At 42.0% G+C, this 24,281-nt stretch overlaps 1 protein-coding gene across 5 annotated transcripts; it reads left to right on the top strand.

Moving 5' to 3' along the window:
• The first annotated feature begins 259 nt into the window (after positions 1-259).
• Positions 260-22,619, top strand: LOC100275064 (uncharacterized). 5 transcript variants are annotated; one of them, XM_020546750.2, is made up of 20 exons: positions 260-526; positions 629-731; positions 870-927; positions 1,342-1,437; positions 2,456-2,557; positions 11,411-11,494; positions 11,709-11,789; positions 11,960-12,103; positions 12,252-12,343; positions 14,617-14,698; positions 15,123-15,305; positions 15,503-15,618; positions 15,701-15,759; positions 16,330-16,430; positions 16,627-16,677; positions 16,826-16,975; positions 20,640-20,774; positions 20,897-20,971; positions 21,881-21,938; positions 22,028-22,619. In XM_020546750.2, the coding sequence occupies exons 2-20, from the start codon at positions 658-660 to the stop codon at positions 22,327-22,329; spliced, it is 2,043 nt and encodes a 680-aa protein (XP_020402339.1). In that variant the 5' UTR covers positions 260-526; positions 629-657; the 3' UTR covers positions 22,330-22,619. The 5 variants fall into 5 exon arrangements, with proteins under 5 accessions (XP_020402339.1, XP_020402338.1, XP_008664840.1 ...); XM_020546749.2 differs by having other exon boundaries at positions 16,796-16,975; NM_001367952.1 differs by lacking the exon at positions 2,456-2,557 and having other exon boundaries at positions 328-526; positions 16,796-16,975; positions 22,028-22,526.
• Positions 22,620-24,281: the final 1,662 nt, after the last annotated feature.

Genomic DNA, 24,281 nt, shown 5'->3' with positions numbered 1-24,281 from the left:
CGGTTTCGTTTATAAGAAGAGAACATATCTAATGCACATGGAAGATTGGTGCATATGATGCACATATTAAATCATCACCACTCATTTTAGATCTAACGTCTCTAGTTGTTTGGTATATTTTACTGAGAACACCCTCCAATGTGGTGGTGTGTAGTGGTGGAAGATGTTATTTGTAAATTGAATGATCAATTAGAGACGTTAGATCTAAAATGAGTGGTAATTATTTAATATGTGTACCATGTGCACAAATCTTCTATGTGCACTGGATATGTCCCCTTATAAGAAATATGAAAACGAAATTAGTTCTCGTGTTTTCGGCCGTGCGCTCGCTGGCGCAAGCCGCGCGAATCGGATCGCTGTCCGCCTCTCCATTTCCCCTCGTCCGCACACCCGAGCCTCGCTTCCGCCTCCCACTTCCCACCAGGCCACCACCCCGTCCGGCGATCCCGATCGCGAGACGAGGGTAGCGAGATCGAGAGGATTGTCGCGGCTGCCGGGCGGCGCTCCAGTTCCAAGTCGAGGCGAGGTACCTCCCCTGGCGCGTCCATATATTCCTGCTTCGCAGTACGTATTCAACTAGTTTACGACAAATGCAATCTATCTCATATTTTTTAACGGTCTGTTACAGGAACTACACGTGTGATATCTGCAACTCATATGGCTGGGACCCACAAGAAGCGAATGGAAGACCGTTTTGGTAGTTTTTTCTCATTTGATGAAGATTCTGAAAGGTATTGTAGTCTCAGTTGCATTATTATAATTCTAAATGTGCCAGGATTTCTATTTTTGTCACTGTTTCACCATAATCTGCTTTTCACTGAACGATTTATTACCACTCGATTATATTATATTCTGGATTATTCTAACAGTGAGGACATATCGCTGGATGAGTTGGAGGAGGAACTTAAAGAGCACAAGAACTGTGATGTCAGTCAATGGAATTGATACTTCTCATTCTCCATTTTATATGACTATTGATTCCTATGTTGTTTGGTATTTGCTTCTATGTGAGCCAGATAAACTGCATAGTTAGCATTTTAACATACTGGGCCATGTACATATTATTCTATATTTCTATTTGTCATCCACACATTGAGGACGCATTTTTGGCTACTAAATTCAAAAAATCGCCCTCTCCAGATGGTGTTGGCATTTCCAAAAGAATCAAATAAAATAGCGCCTTTCACTTATGTACTACTTGAAGTAAATATGACTTTGAGCTATCTCCCCCTTTGCTTACACCCAACCCCAACATACCTCACCCAACTTCTTAGAAGCTTGAGCTATCTTTGGTCATACCAGTCATATCGAAGTTTACATGTTTCTCTCTGTTGTTCTCAGGTACTAGTAACTATTTTAACCAATGGTGAAAAACAGCGAGGCATGGCAACATTGGTTGAGGGCGACCTAGGCCATACTGAAGAAGCTCTTATTCAAGTATGAGTTGCTGAAAGCTCTAGCTATGCCACTTCTAAAATCACAATGGAAATGGCAGCACATCTGTTTTTTCTTTTCAGAATTGGTGGCTATCATACTATTTTATGGTACTGTTGATGGGTTTTTGAATGGGATAAACTTTGGTGGATGTATAATATCCTTTCTGAAACTCTATTTGCTGCAAAGAGAAATGGTGATTATGTCAGAAAACTCCGAATAAATGACAAAATTTCCGTTCCTTATCTATCATTATTATTTGTTTGTTCCCAGTAAACCTAAATGCTAAATATAGACCTTGATGCAAAACCTTATTGTCTAGCAAATTATTTGGAACCCTCAAGTACTGTAATGCTGTCTTATATGCTCAAAAAGGTTTTTGAATCTTGGTTAGCATGGATGCTTTTTATTAGACACTCGGTTCTTGATGAATCAGTGTACCATGTTGTTTAACTGCTAAATACAAGAAACTATCAAATATATGTGGACCTTGTAAAAGTCAAATCAAAATTATTCATTGTTTCATTTGATTGACCTAGTGCTTAAAATTGCATGTCCTGACACCCTTTTTTTGGGCCAAAATAATATTTAATTTGGTGCCTTATGTTCTATACTTTTGTGTGTAACTTATTTACATGTTAGTTTATTCAATAGCATTGTATGACTTATGGCTGACCCTTGGGGACCCAGACAGAGCTTTGTTCCCCCCAATTCTAATGCTTGAAATCACATATCGTGACACCCTTTTTTTTTGGTCAAAAACAATATTTTATTTGGTGCCTTATATTTTATACCTTTGTGTGTAACTTATTTACAGGTTTGTTTATTCAACAGCATTGTAGGACTTATGGAACAGCTCCGTATATTTTTCATAGGCAGCTATATCGTGTAGTATATTTTATCAACCAAATAAACATGCTCTGCTATTCTGAAAAATTTTCATCTATGTATTCTGAATTTTTCTGTGGAAATATTGAATCTAAACACCTGTATCTTAGAGAATGTTTGTTTATATCCTCAGGATTATATTGAGGATAATGACAGCCTTGTTCTGTTGCACGATCAGATTCATGACTGTGACGTTATTTTGTCACAAATAGGATTAATTCTTAGTGGGTTTCAGGTATATGCTCAACCAGTATATGCAACACTTTTTTTTGCATTAACATGTTTTAGGTCAAATTCCTATGACTGCTGTAGCTAAATAGATTGTAGATCTATTGTTCTGCACAAACGCGAAACAACTGCTGGACTGGTGGTGCAGTTAGTTAATGTGGATATACAAAACATGGGTGTGTTTGTATTTGTAGTTTGCAATAGTTTTTTATCTTCTTCAAAGATCATGTGGATAGCAAATTGCGTTTGCCTATGAAACTTGATGCTATTTTTTCTTGAGGGAGAAAGGTTGTAGGGTAAACCCCTACAGCGCGGTTTTATTTAATCTTAAAAGAATAACAGAGGGAGACATGGATAAAAAAGAAATGAAAGAGAGAGATAAACAATGAAAGAAAAGGAAAACTATCGAGAGTTTAGTCATGAAACTATTCTAGACTTAAGAGAGGCATTAAATCTCAGCATTTGCAGCTTCAGCATATTGTTAAAGCAGCTTTGCCAAGAAGAAAAAGTAGCCTTATTCCTGAAGATGAAATCATTCCTCTGCTTCCATATGGACCAAACCACCAGGGCCAAAATATCCATGAAGAAACTGTGTCCAAAAGCACCCTTAGCAGCCTCAATCATCAGGAAGAAGTCAAGATCATGATTCCACTGTATACCCACATAATTCCAACATTCTGAGCTAAAGGGACAGTGGAACAACAGGTGATAAGTTGTCTCTTCACAATTCAGATCACAGAGAATGCAGTCAAGGTTACTCCCAGTTGCCAGGAACCCTTTCTTCTGAGGATGTTCTTTGAGTTAATTCTGTCTTTGAAAACCAGCCAGACAAAAACTTGAGCTTCTTACAGACCTTGGACTGCCATATCCAATTGAAAGCTAGTGGTGGTTGGATTGACTGGAAAGTTAGATTATAGAACTTGGAAGAGTTGAAGTTAGAGTTGCCCCAGGGATAGAACCATCTGTTATTGTCAGCTCTAGAATTCTGAAGATGACCAACAAGCTCATGGAAAGCTTGATATTCTTGAGCAGCCTGAGGAGAGAGCAGAGTATGAAAATTATGCTCTAGGCTCATGTTGTCTAGAAAATCCAAAATAGAACAATCTTTTTTTCCCGGCAAAAGAAAAAAGGCAGGGGAAAGAAAACTTGATGCTTGCTATTTTCATGTTCTTAAATTGGGGTTTCAATCCTCTCTTGTCCTGATAAATTGGTTGGCTCTGTAAGACTGTATCTTCCTCTCTAAATGTAATGGGCCTAGAGCCCAGCCCATGTAACTTTACATATATATATGGCAGATTTATTCATCACCTAGGGTGATTGACCCAATGGTCCATCACCTGGACCCGACCGGTAAGCCCATCTTTTTATGACGGAAAACAAAAAAATGACAATGTTTTCTGTAAAAATGACTTAATATTTACTAGAATGACTTAATGTTGATTGGAATGATTTAACTTGTCTGAATGACTTTGCTTGGACTCTGAAATAACTTATTGTTGTCTGGACGCAAGAATGACTTAATATTGCCTAGAATGACTGAACCAATAATAAGGAATGTTTGAGATACATAAATGAATGACTTAATGTATGATGAAATGTCTGAAACAGAAGGGAAATGACTTAATAGGCGTGCGCCTGGGGCCAACACGTGGCGCAGAGCGAGCCACGCGTGGGGGAAGGAGCCACGCGTGGCTAGAAAACGAGTCACGTGGGGCACTGTCGGGCGGCCGTGGGGTGGGCGCGCCAGGTGGTCCAGGTGATGGAACTTTGGGTCCATCACCCTAGGTGATGAATACACACACACACTCAGCCCACTCAAAGGTTAGGGTTTCTACACCACTCAAATGGCTCCTTCACATGGTCATACAAGAGGCACACATTCATATATAATCTCATTCATATACAATCTTTTTGTAATTATTGTAATCTTATAATTCCATGGACTTTGGCCTAGAATATAACAAATCACCAACCTAGTTGTTACTAAAATATTAAAATATTTTGACATCATATAGACCAAATTACTATTTTTGTCTGACCAAGAGAAAAACTGCTCGTGTTCCTTTTTTGTTAAAAGGAATTTCATTACTAATCGATTTCCCCTTCGCACTCATGTGGATGGCTCCACGCCTACCCCCACCCCTTCCGCCCCTCCTTGCCCCTCTCCTCCCGGTGCCTTAGCCCCCCACAGCCCCACGCCGACGTCTACCCTGGACCCGGCGTCCACATCTCTTTCCCTCCAGGCACCGGTTGATTCTCCTGCTTCCATCCCTGCTGGTCGGTCCAAGTCGCAGCGATGGAGTGAAGACGATGGTTATTCCTCTGATGTTCCCCAGAGGTCTTTGAAGCCGTATGTTTCGTACAAGGACGTGCTGTTATCTTCCAAGACCTCTGCCCACTCTTCTTCTGCTCGGGATGATGTTGATGGCTGGGTGCCGGTTCTTGGCCGTCGTGCTCGTCGTCATGCTCGTCGGCGGGACTCATCCCATTCTAAACTCCCCCCTCATTCGATGCTCTTTGATCTGAGGGGAAAGTGTTTTAATTGCCTCTCGCCTTCTCATCGTGTTGCCGCTTGTCATCAGCAAGTACGGTGTTTCTGTTGCCGGCTGCCTGGGCACCGTGCTCACGTGTGCCCGCGCCGGAGGACAGCGACGCTTCGTCCTCGTCGTGTTCAAGTGTGGCGTCCAGTCTCCCAGGGGACACCTTCTTTGGAGGTCATTGGGCGCAGAATGGAAGATTCTGCGCGTCTCGTCGATGGAATTCCTGGCGGCAGCGGTAGAAGGCGTACTCGTCGTGGGCAGAGAAGGAGGAGTTCTCGAAGTGGCGGTGGTCATGATGATCGGGAGGCATGTGCTGCTCCTCCCACCACTCCCTCTTCACCGACTGTCCCTGCTCCTGCCGATGTCTCTGGCCGGCAGGTGTGTTTCATCAAGCGTTCAAGGAACATTTCTCAGGCTGAAGAAGAGCTTAGACATGCTTTGCTGGTCTCGGTTGTTGCTATGGAGGGATCTTTCTGTGCTGCGGATGTCTTGGATGCGCTTATCTCAAGATTCAACCTTGAGGCTAATGTGCTCAACTTACGCATGGTGGCGTCAAACAACTTCATTGTTCAATTTTCCAATGTTGAGCTGGTTGATCGTGTGCTTTCTGCTGGGCAGTCTCTGTTTGTACCCCCCCTCCGATTGAACATCAAGCGCTGGTCTCGTCAAGCTTTGGCCTCGGGGGGTGGAGCCTTACCCCAGCTTATGGATTTAGAGCTCCGTGGAATTCCTGCTCATCTTTGGAAGATCGAAACAGTAGAGAGCATTCTATTTGGTCTATGTTTGATTCAAGATATCCATCCAAGTTCTTTTGATGACAGCAACAGGGCCGTTTTCAAGCTTCGTGCATGGTGCCCTGTTCCGGCAATCCTGCCTTCTTTTGTGGATCTGCACGTTGAAGAACCGCCGGTTGTTTTTGAGGTGGATTCGTCGTATCCCCGATCACTGATTTACCCTATTGCTGTTTTGGCATCATGCGTGGATGTTCGACCGGGGATTGAGACAAATCTTTCCTCTCCAACATTGTCGGATCATTCTGATGATGATCGTGATATTGTTCAGCGAAAGAGACGACACGCTAACCGAGACTTGACTGGTCGCGCTTCGGTTAAGTCTCGCCTTGGTCCGCGAGTTTCTTTTAATGTTGGTAAGGGTGGCCCAGTTGATAGCCTCGCTCTCCCAGCTTTGGATGCTGAGCTGACGGCGCCTGGGATGAGACTCTTGTTAGCTGCTTCATTAATGGATGACTCCTCGTGTTCTGATGCTTTGGCGCCACCCCATGCATGCTTAAATGAGGACGTTTCGTTTGGGGCGTCAGTTAATGCCCTCCGGTTCATTAATAAGGGCGACCCAGTTGATTGCCTCGCTCTCCCGTGTGCTTCGGATGTTGAGCTGACGGCGCCTGGGTTAAGACCCTTGTTCTCAGATTCATTAATGGTTGGCTCCTTGGGTTCTGTCAGATTGCCGGCTGCTTTGGCGCCCCCCCGCGCATGCTTCTCTGCGGCTGATTCTTTTGGGGCGACAGTTAATGCCCTGGCCCGCATGATTACTGAAGCTGGGCTCTTAATGACTTCAGATTTAACTCAAATGACGCCTAGGGTGGTGAGTCTCCGGCACTCATCTATTATATGGGATGTTTCTACTTCTGGCTCCTCGGTTTCTGCGGTGGTACCTACTGAGTTGGCGCCACCTCTTGCAAATTCAAATGTGGCTGACCGGTTGGAGCCGTCAGATATTGGTGATGCTCATGGCCCTTCGTCTTCTGTTCGTATGGTGTCTGGACTTGCTCGGGAGTCTACATCCACGTCTTCTGCATTGATTCAGTTGGGTTGCAAGCCGGACAGTCGGGCAGTTATGACCACTGGAATTTCATTACCCCTTCCGGAAGTTGTTTCTCTGCAGGATGGTGAGCCTTGTCCTGCCCTGGTCCAGCAGCCTTGTAAGGCCTTGCAAGTCTATTCTAGACGAAAACATCTCAAGCAAAGTTGTATAGCTTCTGAGGAGGAGGGGGTGGCCTTGGAATTCTTTAACAAGATCGTTAAACCCCTCTCAAATGTGTTGCCGGTTCCTTCATCTCCAAAGCTAAAAGCCAGGAAGTCTATCCCACCCAACTTTGTGCCAAGAAGATCCAGACGTGTAGCCAAACTTCCTCCCCTTGCTGGGAACTCTGCGGCTCACACTATCTGTCTAAAACTGGGATTGAAAAATGGGCAGGCTCCTGTTTCTGCGGATGATCTGGAACGCTGCGCTAGAGAATTCAATAAACCTCTTTCCGTCAGTCAGGTAAAGGCTTTAGCTACCTTGTTCCGATGGGAAATCCCTGAGGAGGAATTACTCGTTCGCCCAGCTGATGGTCTGCTGCAAGTTTCGTAGAGTGGTTTATCCCACAGGGTCGTATTTTATCTCACAATGAATAATTTTGATATACTGGTTTGGAATGTGAGGGGTCTGAATGACCCTCATCGTAGGGATTCTCTTCGATCATTAATAAACTGTATGATGCCTACTATTGTGTGTATTCAAGAAACCAAGCTGAATTCTATTTCTCACTGGGATGTTGCTTCCTGTCTTGGTTCAGAGTTTGGGGATTTTGTTTACTTGCCTTCTAGTGGTACTAGAGGAGGTATCTTGATAGCCTGGCGTAGAGGGCTCATTACTGCTATAGACTCCAAAATTCTTAATCATTCAGTGTCAGTCTGTTTTATGAAAGAAAACAACACTGCTTGGTGGTTTTCGGGTGTCTACGGACCCCATAGAGATGAGGAGAAATTGGCTTTTCTAGAAGAACTCTCTATGGTCAGAACCAGTTGTCCTGGCCCCTGGGTGATTGCAGGGGACTTCAATATGATCCGATGTGCTGAAGACAAGAGTAATTCAAATATTAATAGAACCCTCATGAATAGCTTAAATACTTGGATTAATAATCTCTCCCTCAAGGAGTTGCCTCTAACTAGAAGAAGATTCACCTGGTCAAATCAAAGAGATGTTCCTACTTTAGTCAAGCTGGACAGAGTGTTCTACACTTCTGATTGGGAGGATTTATTTCCTGATTGTTCTCTGCAGAGTTCTGCCTCTAATATTTCTGATCACTGCCCTCTGATCCTCAGGCTTAATGTGACCTTTAAGGGAAAGAAGCGTTTTCATTTTGAGAGTTTTTGGCCAAAGATGCAAGGCTTTCAGGAGGTAGTTGCTAATTCCTGGAATGCCTCTATCTTGGCTGCTTGTCCCATGGAGAGATTATCTATTAAATTTAAGAGACTTGCTAAGGATCTGCATTCCTGGAGTCATAAGTCTGTGGGTAATGTTTCTACTCAGCTTGCATTGGCCAAGATGACCCTACATCTTTTGGAAATTGCTCAAGACAGCAGATCCTTGTGGTCGGCTGAAGAGTGGTTGAGGAAAAAACTAAAATTATTATGTCTTCATCTTTCTTCTTTGGAAAGAACCATTGCTAGATTAAGGTCTAGAGTGAACTTTATCAAAACAGGAGATGCAAATATGGCTTTCTTTCATGCGCAAGCCAGGTTCAGGAAAAAGTAGAACTTTATTCATAAACTGATGGTTGACGAGAACATTGTTTCTTCTCAAGAGGATAAACAGCAGGTTATGTTTCAGTTTTACAAGGATCTGATTGGTAAAGTGTTTGAGCGAAATTTTAGTCTTAACCTTGCTAATTTTCATAAAGGCAATTTGGAGCTCTCGCATTTTGATAATCCCATATCTTTGGAGGAAATTAATTCTGTTATTTTAAGTCTTCCTAGTGATAAAGCCCCTGGACCTGACGGTTTCACAGGGCGCTTTTATAAATGCTGTTGGGATATAATCAAATGGGACCTACTGGCTGCAATCTTATTTATACAACAAGGATACCCTGAAAGGCTTGATTTGTTGAATTCAGCATATATTACTCTTATTCCAAAACATGTTGAGGCTATTCTTCCGGGAGATTTTAGACCAATCAGCCTAGTTCACAGTTTTGCTAAACTTATCACAAAAATCTTGGCTAACAGGTTAGCTCCTGAACTGGATAAAATGGTTAGCACAAATCAAAGTGCCTTCATTCGGGGTAGATGTATTCATGATAACTTTATTATGGTCAGTCAAACTGTCAAGATGCTGCACCATAAGAAAATCCCTGCTATTTTCTTGAAGCTGGACATTAAAAAGGCCTTTGACTCAGTGCATTGGGCATTTCTTCTGGAAATTCTTTGACATTTGGGTTTTGGACAGGTTTGGTGCAATCTGATTTTGAACTTACTATGGACTTCATCCACTCAAGTTCTTGTTAATGGAGTGCCTGGACAGCCTATAAAACTCAAGCGTGGGTTGAGACAAGGCGATCCTCTGTCTCCCCTTTTATTCATCTTAGTTATGGATGTTCTTAATAGTCTATTCATCAGGGCAAATGAGTGTGGATTATTACACCCCCTTGCTGACAGAAGCATTAGCCAAAGGGTTTCAATGTTCGCAGATGATGTTGCTGTTTTTGTAAAACCAGTTTCTGGGGACTTAGTGGTGGTCAGAGAAATTTTGAGGTGTTTTGGTGTTGCCTCAGGTCTTCAAACTAACTTGCAAAAAAGTTTCTCCTACCCAATACAGTGCAATTTTGAGAGAACTACATTGGCTGTCCAGACCTTGGGGTGTGCCTCAAAAAACTTTCCCACAACCTATCTTGGTCTCCCTCTGAGCAGCAAAAAACTTAGTGCTGGAGACCTCACTCACTGGATAGAGAAAATTGCTGCCAAGCTTCCAGGATGGAAGGCTGACCTTTTAAATCTTGCGGGGAGAATCACTCTTATTAAAGCTGTACTCTCTGCCATCCCAGTTTACTTATTTACTGCTCTTAATGCTCCAAAATGGGTTATAAAAGCCATTGAAAAAATTCAACGGAACTTCTTATGGAAAGGAAGAAAGGAGGCTAGAGGAGGTAACTGCCTTGTATCTTGGGATAAAATCACTCGGCCTATTGATTTGGGGGGCCTCGGAATTCCTAATCTCCAAAAGGTGAATTGGGCCCTTCAATTGCGATGGCTTTGGTTACAAAAAACTGCTCCTTCTAAGCCTTGGAGTGGCCTGGATCTTAAAATATCATCCCAAGCCCGTGCTTTATTTCAGGTTGCAGTGTCTACCACTATTGGTAATGGTATTTCAACTTTCTTTTGGAAGGATAAGTGGATTCATGGATATTCTATTATGGATATAGCTCCCCTTATCGCTGCTGCAGTTCCGAAGAAAATTAAAGATGTAAGGACTGTGCAGCAGGCCCTTACCTCTCACTTCTGGGTTCATGATATCCAGATGAATCTCTCTCTGGCTGAGATTGAGCAATATTTACAATTATGGGAGGTAATTGATTCTTTTCAGCTTCAAAATTCAAATGATCAACATGTGTGGAATTTTAGCAGCAATGGACTGTATACCTCCAAATCTGCCTATAGAGCTTTTTTCATTGGAGCGGAATCTTTTGAGCCCTGGAAAAGAATTTGGAAGAGCTGGGCAGCCCCTAAGTGTAAGGTCTTTGTTTGGCTGGCTATAAACAATAAATGTTGGACAGCGGACAAACTCAAAAAAAGAGGGCTTGATCATCCTGAAAATTGTGTTTTATGTGACCAAGAGGATGAAACTGTGCAGCATATTTTATCTAATTGCGTCTTCACAAGACAGTTTTGGCATAGTATCTTAACTCCAATTGGTCTCACTTCTGTGGGTCCTAAAAGAAGAGATTCAGACTTTGCTGAATGGTGGAGAAAGGCTTCATCCAGGATTCCTAAGAGCAAAAGAAAGGGATTTAATAGTATGGTAATACTTGGGGCTTGGAATATTTGGAAGCAGTGAAACAGGTGTGTTTTTGATGGTGCTCGACCCTGCCTTTCAACCTTAGAAGACGGATTTAAGGACGAGATGAGATTGTGGGTTGCTGCTGGAGCCAGGAACCTGCACTCTCTTTTCAACCCTGGATAAAGGAGAGTCTTGAAGCCTATTGAAAGACTGGGGTGTTAGTGGGTTGTATGTGTCTGTATTGTGTGTGTTTTGTGGGTGTGAGTGTGTGTTTTTGTTTTGTGTGTGTTCTGTTTGTCCTGGGCCTCAGGCCGTTTTTCCTCTATTTTAATTCAATGATACGCAGCTCTCCTGCGTATTCGAAAAAAAAAAAATTACTAATCGATTTCAAAGATGGTAGTGTTGCTTTACAAGTTCATGATGTTTTTTTCCTTTTACTAAATTCGCACAGAGATGTTGTATAGCAGCTTCTACTCAAATTAGATTTTGATTATAACCAAATCACTGAAAATTAATTTTAATGATTCACATTCACCTGGCAGACCCATATATGTTCGATAAGCTCGGAAATCAGAAGCCTCCAGGAGAAATCCTGGGATATAAGCTTGAAATTGAAGAACCGCAAGGTCAGGACAAGCCTGCATAGTGCATACCATATGTTAACATCAATAATTTCCTGTATTTTCACAAATTAGCTTACAGGTAACATTAATTTTCATAGCAATTTGATTGATTTTTCCTCTACTATATTGCAAGTGTAACATACAGTGCACAATACACTTATTTATTTTAGCTTTGTTATAATTAAATGCGCTGACATGAAAGCTTAAACATGCTCAGTTGGTTGAGACAAAGCTTGCTGGGTTTGTTGAAGAGATAGTTGCTCCTCCTGGTTTGGTAAATATTCTTGTTAATGGAGAGGTAATTGTCATAAAAAACTCAGATATTTAGTGCTATTGTTTTGGATTTTGATTATTCACTTCTTGTTTTATCTTGTACACTGCAAATTGTCGTTTTTCAGGTGCTATAGCTTGCTATTCGTTTTTTTCCATATAGTTCATATGAGTTGCTATTCCAGTTTCTTTTGTTAGGTAAATGAAGGTTATGCCAGAAGTCTGGAGATCCTTAGCAGAAAGTTGAAATTTGTTCAAGTGGATCCGTTGATTAATGCATCAAAAGCTCTGAATGATATTAAGCAAGAATTGGAAAGGCTTCGACAAAAGGCACTATCCAAGGTCACATCATCTGGGTTATTCACTGTTTTTTGTCCTAGCGAACCGACTATATGCTTGTTTCCTCTTAATTTCTGCTTATGTTAGTTTGGTAGTTAATATGCGCGGACTGATGTTTCATGCCCATCTTTTGCTGCATTTACCATTTCAGATTTCCAGCCATATTATGGAGATTTTCTTTGCTATGAGAAACCCTGGGACTAATATACAGATATTGCAACAAAATTTGCTTCAGAAGCACAGGTATATGCCGTGCAAAACTAAATTCCACACATGAATTATATTTTTCTCTCCTTACAACTATTATCCTCAGGTGTTAACTTCCAATGAGCATGTTCATGAGGAAAATCTTATTCACACTCTTCTCATCCTTTGACTCGTATCTGCTATACTCATGATAGTGTGATGTATAATTGTCTTCATTCTTCCTTTTTATTTTGCTCATCTCACCTGCCTCATTTTCTTGCAAAAGGTTATACTGCCATGCACCAAACCTCTATTGCATTTGTTGGAATCAGTTTCTTGCTGAGTAATGCTTCAAATTTAAACTATATGGGTAGTGAATAAACTATTTCAGTTTATTATATTATTATTGTTATTTTGGGTTGAGAATAATTTGACTAATGAATTCAGAATTTTGTATTAGAAGAGTGTAAATAGATGGGTAGGAATAGGATTGATTGGAGAAGTGCTACAATATATAGGCTAACCAGCCTAGGGTTACAACTCACTAGTAGCAGGCCACATAGGTGGGCTCTAGGCCCATACACACAAACAACACATAACAGTCTAAGGGTGTGTTTGGTTTGACTTTTGCCCCCTAAAAGCCAAAAGCCAAACCAAATGGCTGAATCCAGGAAGCAGCTTTTTCTAAAAGCCAACTTTCTTGCAGTGCAAAAGTGAAAGCACCCCTGGACCTGCTTTTAGTGGCTTTTGGATGGAACTGTGAAAACATATATCGAAGAACTTTTAACGATTTTTAGTGGTTTCGACCAAACGGTTTTTAGCTTTTTAATAGCTCACAACCCACAGTAGCTTTTCCCACAGCTCACAGCTCACTAGCTTTTTTCACAGCCACAACCCAACCAAACAGACCCTAACACATCCGCATTAGGAACTCTAGCCACGATAAATGTTGAGATTGGATCGAAACACCATAAACACCGAGGAGGGCAGGTCCTTGATGAAGATGTCGATGAACTGCATGGCCGTCGGGACGTAGAGGACGCGAACATCCCAGATAGCAACCCACTCACGGACGAGTGGAGGTCAATCTCAACATGTTTTGTGCATTGGTGTTGAAACGAGTTGATAGAGAGATAGACGACGCTGAAGTTGTCGCAGTAAATGAGGGTGCTGAGGGTTCTGATGCTCTCGGGGGAGTTGTGGGAACCATGACGCCACACCATTGGCCATGGTGCAGTACTTGGCTTTGGCGCTCTAGCACGAAACCACGGGATGGCGCTTCAACGACTAGGAGACAAGGTTGCCCCAAGGAATATGACATATCTGGAGGTGGATCGATGTGCGTCCAGGGCTCTAGGCACTTTGCCCAGTCGGTGTAGGTGTAGACGATAAGCACGCTCAAAAAATAACGTCAAGGTAGAAACCCATAGTCAAGAGTTTCGTGAAGGCACTGGAGAATCCGCTTCACGGTGGCCAGGTGTGGCTCCTGTGAACCATGCATGTGGAGACACACCTGCTGAACAACATAGGATATGTTCGGACTAGTGAATGTGAGATATTGGAGCGCATCTGCTGGACCCCGATAGGCGGTTGGGCCAGTGAATGGGACACCATCACGTGAGGGGACCTTCGCCTATGTATCCATTGGAGTAGCACACGAATTATAGTCGATCATGCCACCATGCTCCAGGATATCTATATTGTACTTGCACTGCTGAAGGAACAATCCATCAGGACAAGGCTCGATAGCAATGCCCATAAAGTGAAATGGACCTAAATCCTTCATCACAAACTATTAGATGGCCGACGACGGCGGCAGCGCTTGGGAGGACAGCTGGCAGCGATGGTGGCCAGGAGAGGGGCTGGCAGCCAGGTTAGGCCTTGTTCGGTTTGAGGTGGATTGAGGGGGATAAATCCCCTCCAATCCCCCTCAATCCACCCCTAACCGAACAAACCCTTAGGGTTCGCTGGCTGATAACATGTTTGAAGAGTGTAAATGAATAGCTCGGTATATAGGATAACCAGTCTAGGGTTACAACCTACGAGCAGGCCACATGGATCAGACTCTAGGCCCATACACATAAACAGCACATAACGGTCTAAGAATTAGAATATGAAAGAGTGTTCTTTCTGTTCTAATTGTATCTAGTACACGTCCAACACCATATTTGTTAGTCATATGCTGCATTAACTGATACTTGTATGAAAATAGCATGCTTGCTTTCATTATTTGTGTCGAGATTCATTCCACTGTTGCTAATGCAATAAAATGCAGACCGCTTTCTATTAATTTGCTGCATGAAATAATTGTAGCTTACATGGTTTCTTAGGTATCTCGTTCTGTTTCTTAAAGAGCATGGTTCCGAGACATATGGTGATTTGTGTGCATCATATGTTGATACAATGAACAAGGTATGATGTTCTAGTTAGTTTTTCCATGACTAAATTTGTATGAACTGTTGAGGAATCTGAACAGAGTTTCCAAGAATGTGCGGAGGTATAAGCCTCAATATCTGGAAGTGATTTAACTAGATGGAGGAGACTTTGCTTTTGATGTCTGATCCTTTTAGAGCATCCAGTTGTGTACATGCTACGTATTAGTGGTTTGGTTCACAAATTGTAGGTCTCCAAGTTCCTATTTATGAATAAAGCTTTTGAATTTATAAAATGATAGAATACAGTTTCTTTTAGTAAATTTGTCTGTGTATCTGCTTTTATGGTGCCCATAGCCATAGGGTCATAGTGATCTTCCGCTATGAACATAGTAGTTGTGCTGGATAGTTATGTTCCTGGTAACCTTGACTTAGTTTGTTCTGACCTTCCCTTTTGCAAACAGGTGCTGAGTACATACTTTCATGTGTATGTAGAAGCATTGGAGAAGTTGAAGCTAGAAATTGGTGTACCCAGTGATTTTAATGGACATGATACCAGTATCATCGATATTATAATAAGAGGAAGGGAGCATTTGAGAAATCATGGTTTCATGTTTTCGTTAGGTGAACGTGCAAATATTCTGAAGGTACATGATTGAACACAGATAAAGAGGTGCTTTTGCTCTGAACATCTTTTCCTGTTCAGAGCAACATGGAAACCTTGACTTCAAATGTAAAATGTTGCATGTTTTTTGGACCCTAGTTCTCCGAGGTGCAACATTCAGCAAATGCTGCTTTAATAAGTATTGTTCTATTAAATAATCCTGTTGACCTTACTTTTCAGGAGATTCATCAACCTGGCTTGGTTCCACATATATCTCAAGGCAACTCTCGTACATACCCATATGAAGTTATTTTCAGGAGCCTTCAGAAGCTTCTGATGGACACTGCTAGCTCTGAGTATCTATCAATTTGATCTACAGTCAAGTATCATAAGTGCATATGATAACATTATTAATACATTATTTATTTTACTTTTAAGGTATCTTTTCATGGAATCATTCTTTGGAGAAGAGTCACTGTTTTATCAAGTTTTTGAAGGTACATTCTTTTGTTTTTTATGATTCATTTGTTTTCTCTCACTGTCTTCAGGGGACAAACTCTATTTCATTAGGGAAAAGATTTGATGCCATTATGTCAAAACATCTAATCTGTCTCATTAGGGAAAATAGATTGGGCAACAACAATCATTTTTTCATGGCCATAGATTGAGTGAAACGTTAACAGTATGTTTAAAAAAAGTGAAAACATTAACAGGTCAAGCAAATGGAGTGAATGTGACTGGGATTAAGCAAATGAGATTTAAAATTTGTTATGGGTCTTGTTATGCCATGGCCATTGCAGGACTAGTCGGGTTCTTGCTACAAGCATGTTTCTGCTTAGTGTTTTTGGCAAAAAAAAAACCCTGAGACAATACACCCAAAGTGGGAAATCCTGAGAGCACAAATAAAAAATTGACAAATCATATGTATTTCATTACCGCGGTGGAAAATCCTGAGAGGGCAATCCTCAGCGTGGCAAAAATCATGATGTTCCCCGAAGTATCATATATGATATGGCACGAGCTTCAAATGTTGCAACAAAATCTCATATTCTCACCATTACTTTCAGGACCTTTTGCTGTTATTGATCAACATTTGGATATTACTCTTCCAAATTGTCATGATGCTGTATGCCTCATGCTCATAATCTGCATAACTAGGAAGCACCAGGTAAGAAGGTATAAACACAATGTATTAATTGTGTAATCAACAAAAGAAAATGTGTTATTGCTGATCACACAAACTGTAATTACTTCAAAGTTAATTTCTTAAACCACAAGATTATGGATCATTTCTAAACTATTTTTCTTTCTATTATAGCACATTTTGCTTGTTAGTTCACCATATTGTCCTTTTTTTGTTTCAGTTGGTTATGTGCAACAGACAGCTTTCTTGTCTTGATAACTATTTTGATAAGGTTCGTTACGAGCTACAATTTTGTATGCGTGAAAAATCACTCTGCCGTCAACTTCCACTTGTTCTGTTTTTTAGTTTCTTATCTTGATTGTGAGTTGTGACACTCATATCTGCTTTAGGCTCTGATGTATCTCTGGCCACGTTTCAAGGTAGTGTTTGACATGTATATTCAAAGCTTATATCAGTGTGATGCGAAAACATTATGGATAGATGGTACCCATCCACACCATATTGCAAGGTGCTACGTGGAGTTCACAGCATCCCTTGTTCAACTTAATGCTGAATGCGGAGATGGTCAGGTTTGTTGAATTATATAATTCCATTGTATTTGTAATATTACAAGCAGCTGTATATATATATATATATATATATATATATATATATATATATATATATATATATATATATATATATATATATATATATATATATACTAAGCTTATATTGATAGAAACAATATTTTTTATATGGTTACTTAAATATGATCTTGATGACCTACTTAAATATATCTCACTTCTGAAGTTGTCCACTTAGTCAACGTTATGCAAGTAAATTGCCCATCTGCTCTCATCAGATTTCAAATAGGACCGCTACACAGGGTTTCCATAAAAAAATCATATAAGTTGACTACAACTGGAAATCTGTATTCAGGAATAGGAATTATAGTACCTCATATGCTACTCAATAAAATCAGATTTGTATAATGCAAGTTTGGTGAAAAATACAAACATGAGTGTTGATATCTACATTTGGAAAGCAAGAGCTGAGAAGAAGTGCAAATTGTTTCCATGGATTCTCATTCAGAATAAGCTGCTCACTGCCGACAATCTTAACTGTCGTGAATGACCACACCAAACATCTTGCTTGCTCAGCCAGGGACCTATAGAACCTGGAATCCACCTCTGCTTGCAATGCCCTTTCGCTCTCGATGACTGGAACCAGATCCTCTCCTGGGAAGGGCTGGTCTTACCGCAACAAGTAGACCCATCAAATTTCGATAGCATTAGCGAGTGGTGGGTTTCGACAGTCTCTCTCATCACAAAAGTCCGAAGAGGAGACTTCAACGGAATCGCGATCTACACCATGTGGAACATTTGGAAAGAGCGCAATAGAAGGATTTTTTCGCATAGCTCGCTGTCGGCGTTGCAGGTGGCGAGAAAAATAAAAGTCTTTCGCTTTTCAAGAGTGTTGTTATTCTCTAGGAGCCTCACCCTTTGTTTTTGATTTTATATTAGTTTCCCATGTGGGTCTCTTCATGCAGGAGGTGTGCTCCTAGTGTGTGTGACCTGTGATCCTTGTTCTATAACTCTTTCCTCTCTTAATTGAAAGGCAGAGCTCCTGCCATTTGCTTTTAAAAAAAGATATCTATCACTCAATGTGCCATTTCCCAATTTATACATCTCTGCAATAACCAATACTACCTCCAATTTTTCTATACACGATGTTGGTTACTTCGATAAAAAATGGTGAACTAACCGATGTCTTACATATACAACTTTTTTATAAGTAAACACCAACCTGGCTGGGCGGACTGCGTTGGTGAAGTTTGTTCTATCGGCCATTCCGACTTATCTTCTTATTGCAATCAATGTCCCTCAGTGGGTTATTAAATCAATTGATAAAATTCGGCGAGGATTTCTTTGGAGAGGAAGAAAGGAAGTTAATGGTGGTATCTGCTCTTGTTCCATGGGAAGTTGTCATGAGGCCTCTGAAGCTTGGTGGGCTTGGGATCCCTAACCTTAAGCTCAAAAGCTGGGCATTGCAGGCAAAATGGTTATGGTTGGAAAAGACGGATCTGAGCAGATCTTGGCGTGGGCTGTCCCTCCCAGTGCAACGTCAGGTTAGACAGTTCTTTGATTTGTCGGTTGTTACCATTTTAGGGAATGGGGCTACTACTCTCTTCTGGTCGGATAGATGGATTCATGGGAGTAATATCCAGGACATTGCCCCTGAGGTGGTGGGTATGGTTGGCCGCAAGGCGTATTCTTCCAGAACGGTGGCACAGGCTCTGGATAATTGGCATTGGGTCAGTGATATTCGTGGTGCTCTTTCCTTGAGTGGGTTGCAGCAATATCTGTTGTTATGGGATACTTTGGGGGAAGTTAGGCTTTCTCATGATGCTGACAGACATGTTTGGATGCACTCTTCCTCTGGGATGTTCTCCTCAAAGTCTTGCTATAAGGCTTTTTTCATGGGTTCAATTTCGTTTGAGCCATGAAAACGTTTGTGGAAATCCTGGGCTCCCCCAAAATGCAAGTTCTTTCTCTGGCTGGCGATAAGGAATAAGTGTTGGACTGCTGATAGATTAAGGAGGAGAGGGCTGCAACACCCGGTTGTTTGTGTTCTTTGTGACCAAGAGCAGGAAACAGTGCAACATCTTCTGTGTACTTGCAGTCAGTGTTCTTACGGCGCCTAGGCGAGCAAGTGCACCAGCCAACCGCCTTAGCACCTAGGCGGCGCCTAGGCGACGCCTAGGCGGGTATGGCGAGCAAGGCGGCCAGTTTTGCCCGGGCGCCTGGACGCTTAGGCGTCGCCTAGGCGACGCCTAGGCGACGCCTTAAGAACACTGCTTGCAGTTTTGCCAGGCAATTTTGGCATGCTATTCTTGTTCCCTTGTGTCTTGGGGATCTCATTCCTGCTGTTCATGAAATCTCATTTGCTGATTGGTGGAGGAATGTGCTTAAGAAGGTGCCCAAAAACAGAAAGAAAGGTTTCAACAGTCTCATTATCTTGGGGTCTTGGTGCCTATGACTGACTAGAAACAAAGCTGTTTTTGATGGTGTAAACCCTTCCCTGTGTTTTGTTAAAAGCTTATTTCTGAATGAGTTAAGTTGTTGGGAGAGGGCTGGGGCTAAGCAGCTAGCAAGTTTTGGTCTTCCTGCTATTATGAGTAGGGTCTAGATTGTGGTCAAGTGTTCTGTTTGCCCTACGGGCATTGTACTTTGGTCCTCTTGGACCTTTTTCCTCTCTTAATATAATGACGTGCAGTCCTCCTGCGCGTTCGAGAAAAAAAAATTCTGTAGACCAAGGATTAGCTAATCAGCCTTACAAAATACAAGAAAAAGTAAAAGTTAGATAAGAAAATCTCCACTTTTTTACAAGAAAACATCAAATTTCTGTCAACCATGGATTTTTGGGAAGTTTAGGAAAGGACCAGCCATTTTTGTTTGAATTCAAATTGAAAATGTTCAAGAGGAAATATATGACTTGGCTGAACATGGGCTTGAATCGTGAAGCCACGCCTTGGATCCTGAACTTCATGGAATCATGCAAGAGGTGTGTATGTTTGTCTCCAAATCTAGCTAGAGAGTTTATGCTAATGAGGATCTCCATTTTTGGAGTTTAGACGTGGTTAAAGGCATTCCATTTCTCCTTTCCCTTATGTCATTGTTCAGTTGAGTTATTTTAGGTTAATGTCATTACCACGGGTAAAGGTGCTAGTGTTGTATGTTGCTCTCGGTCTCTCACCCTTTTTCCTCTCTCTTATTATAATGACACAAAGCTCTTCTGCATGTTTGAGAATAAAAACCACGCATTCTCAATTGAGAAACCGTTGTCTGGTCACTGTGTCCCAATGCTCATCTGCTAGTCTATCTTTAATATACCTCCGTATAGTATCAAACTCAAATACAAAAGAGTTTTTGGCTGGGAGCCTGGTGCATGTGCTCCCGCTTGCGCAGGTCTGGGAAAGGTGACGTATTTGGGTCTATAGTATACAACCTTTTCCTGCATTTGCAAGAGGCTATTTACACGACTTGAACCCTTGACCTCCTGGTCACAAGGCAGTAGTTTTACCACTGCGCCAAGGCCCCCCTTCCTAAAAAAATGTGGGACAGTGATTGGAAATTCCAGTTCCAGATTCATTCCAAAACTGTGATATTGTTCGACCATTCATCTTTTGGTTCTGTGACACGCTAATTAGGTTGCCAGTTTATATGATAGTATGATTCATGATTTATGCAGCTTGATATGAACTTGGAACGCTTGCAGTCAGCTATCGAATTCCTACTTGTTAGGCTTGCCCAAACTTTTACAACTACCAAGCTGCAGCACCTTTTTCTTCTAAATAATTATGACATGGCCATCTCTGTCCTGAAGGTATGTTTCCTGCTTCAGTTTATAATTTCACATCTTAACCGTATCCCCGTATCAGGGCAACATAGCATCTTATACTCATTTACAATTCATTCAAAGGTTTACTGTAGCTTTTCTTTTCCCAGGAAACTGGCGATGAAGCCAAAAAACTGCAAAAATATTTTGAAGAGAAGTTAGAAAGTAACATGATGGCTTTTGTGGTAAAGCAATCCTCTTGTCTTCAGTATCTGGCTATGTACTATTATTGAGCCATGGAAACTAACATGCTGGCTGTAGCTTGTGGGTTGTCCTGTTTGTATTGTTTCTAGTAGGGATCTAGTAATTTATTAAACTTATGCTAGGTTGAAACCGAATCTCCACTAGAACGAAGCTGCAATAGGGGATCAGTTTTATACTGCAAATGGGTGATTTGGACCCTTTACAATAATTCTGATATGTTGACACAATGCAAATTCATAACTCTAAAATATTTGGTATAGAAAAAATAAGTATATATAGTCACTAATCGCATTGTTTATTGTTGGTAACTGGCGGGTCACTGCCCATTTATTAAACTTTGGGGATGAGTAAAGATATGCAACATTACACGTTGAAATATAATTTCTTAAATCTTAATTATTCTAATTAACATTTTCTGATAACATCCCATATGGAAAATGGATGAGAACATTAAGAAATGGTTAGAAGAGAATATTTACAATCATTTGTTTGGATTTACAAGTGTTGTGAGATTTTTTCAAGCTCTTCTACCTTTTCTTTTTATTTTAACCTCATGGGTGTTCGAGAAAAGAAGTCCTATAAGGCTATCTCCAGCAGTTTACCCATTACCATCCCCGTATTTAAACTCCACTCTACGAACAGTGCAGTTCACAATGCAAAACAGTGTTTTGAGTAATCATATGAGTGAACTGCTGGACACAGTCTAACCAGATGCCCATGAATCAAAACCAGGTGGCAGGGAGGTTAAATAGCCTCCCCACCACAAGAACACTGGCCTATTCCCACTTTACTGTCAAGATAAACTTAAACATTGTAGCCTATTTTTTTCTGAAATTTCGTTGTATCTTCTCAAACAAAGTTTTTCATGTCATGTTTTTGTTGGAGTACAGGATGATTTGCTGATGGAACATTTCAGTGACTTACTTCGGTTTGTGAGGAGTCATGTCTGTAAGTTGCAGAAAACTACATGCCAGTTGTTGTGAATGCTATCACCCATAGGAATATGCAAAGAATGATTATCCTTATCCTCTTTTTAGCGGAAGACCTGGTATCTTACACCGAGAACACCAATATTGCCGACGTTGAGCCAGTTGTGAAGAACTTTGCCATGAAGTGGAGAATTGCTCTAGAGCTCATGCACAACGAAGTCATAACTTCTTGTACTAACCTTTTGTCTGGGATGGCAATTCTAAAAGCAGCTATGACTCAGTTGCTTAATGACTATAACAGGCTCTCAGAGTGCGTCAAAAAAATCACAGGGGGTTCAACTTTGAACAGACATATGGTTTCCATCACATCTATTTCATATGAAATCAGGAAATACTCAAGAACACTCTAGCTGCTTATAATGGTGTCAAAGAAATTCTGATAAAAAGGTTAAACAAAAATATCACCATCGAGATTTTTTTGAACATTCCAACCAGGCAAATGCTGGTTGCATTTTTAGTTTGATTTTTGAAATTAGGTATTGTAAATGGGACAGCTCGAACATGTTTTAATTTTTGTTTGTGACTATTATTGCTCATTTTTATATGCTACAAGGCTTTGTTGTTGTTGTCGTTGTTGTTGGTCAGTCAGACTATACTCGACAACAGTAATATGCATTATTTTGAAAAGTTAATTGAATCACCTGAAGCTGAATATTATGTGTGAACTGCCGTAATATGGAGCCCCAATAAAGTGCAACTCTATGTTAGCTTCGTCCTATAAGCTATAGCTATGCTGGGGACTGTATTTTATAGCAAGCTTCGACCTGACATTTTGGTAGATTGGTTTCGGCTTGCATATCGTTGTCAGCTGCTGACGGTAAGTATGCTTTAAATACGTTTTCCCGTTTTTTCCTACGGCAAATGATACCTTTTTTAATCTTGGATGTAGATAGAGTTCTCAACAGGAAAAGCTGTTTTCGTGAAATTAGTGTACTTGAAACTGGCCCAGCTGAAAAAAAACTCTATTTGCTTTAACTTGTAAGTGCTCCAAATTGGTTTGGTATTTTTATTGAATGTAATGCAACCAAGAATCTGAGGATTTCCCTTGTCAGTTTGCAGATTTGCATAATCCGCTATTGTTCCTCGTGATGGAATAAGTCATGTGGTCTTCGTGTGGAGGACAGTCCGCACAGCATCTCTGCTGTAGGACAGCAGCAACAACAGTTTTTGACTGCAACGACTGCGGCAGACAGCATAGCAGCAGTCTTTTAACTGCAAGGACAGCGTGCTGCAGGCATCTACTTTTCATTTTCTAGCTTTTGGAGGACAACAGCTTGCTGCAGTTTCTTTTGACTAGAGTACAACAACACCTAGTGGTTAGTGCAGTTTGTAGGACAACATATTCGCAACTCTAGTAAGCATATGTTGCAGCCCCTTGGGCTATAAATATGAATCCCAACCCTTAGACGAGTATGACATTGTGTAGTGTTTGAGAAAATAAACAGAAAATTGCCCCAACTTATACTGTTATCCTCTTGATGAGAGTTAGAGTCCCTCTACTTACAATTGGTATCGGAGCCAAACTATCCTGCAGCCTAAACATCTCTTGCTCATCTCCTTCCCGCACCTCTCCCCACACTCAATCGGAAGCAAGAGCTCCAAATGTTCCTTCCTCTCTTGCTCAGATGAGCAGCCTTTCGTCTGAGACAACCTCTTCCACACGCAGCGACCTCTCACTAGCCCACCATGTCCCTACGCTCGGTCACTTCGAGTGCGCGGCGCCAGCAGGAAGCCGAGGTCGCCGCGGCATAAGAACGCGAGCGAGCGGCTACAGCGACAGCGGCGAGGGCAGCACGGCTGGCGGCAGCGGAACTGGCAGCAGCGAGAGCGGAAGTAGAAGCAGCAGAGGCGGCGGATGCTGCACGTGCGGCGGCAGCAGAGCTCGAGGTTCTGCGCGGCAGTAGAGCTGGCAGCTCTGCTTCTGTCGACGACAACACCGACGAAGAGCTCAGGCTGGCGAGGGAAGCAGCGCGAGAGCAGGCGGCATAGTGGGCAGCCGCGCATCCCCATGGGGGCGCGCGTGTCGGCAGCCCAGATAGACGCCGACGCGCTGACGGCGCTCCGGGCGAGGGCGCACGCGGCGGCAACCCAGACGGGCGTAGACGCGCCGGTGGTGCTCTCGGCGGTGGCGACCGAGTCGATGGAGATCGCGGCCTCTACAGGCGGCGCGACTCTCCCTCCCCGGATCGGTACCATGGTCGCTGCATGGCCCAGGCCATTGTCAGGGACATCGGTCCCGGCGGTGGGTGGCCTACCCTCACCAAGACCAACTACGTCGAGTGGGTCGCGGTGATGAGGGTAC

Source organism: Zea mays, chromosome 1 (genome assembly GCF_902167145.1).
Source record: "Zea mays cultivar B73 chromosome 1, Zm-B73-REFERENCE-NAM-5.0, whole genome shotgun sequence".
Classification (NCBI taxonomy): Eukaryota; Viridiplantae; Streptophyta; class Magnoliopsida; order Poales; family Poaceae; genus Zea; species Zea mays.
The sequence above is the reverse complement of the archived record's forward strand: the minus strand, read 5'-3'. Positions and strand labels throughout refer to the sequence as shown.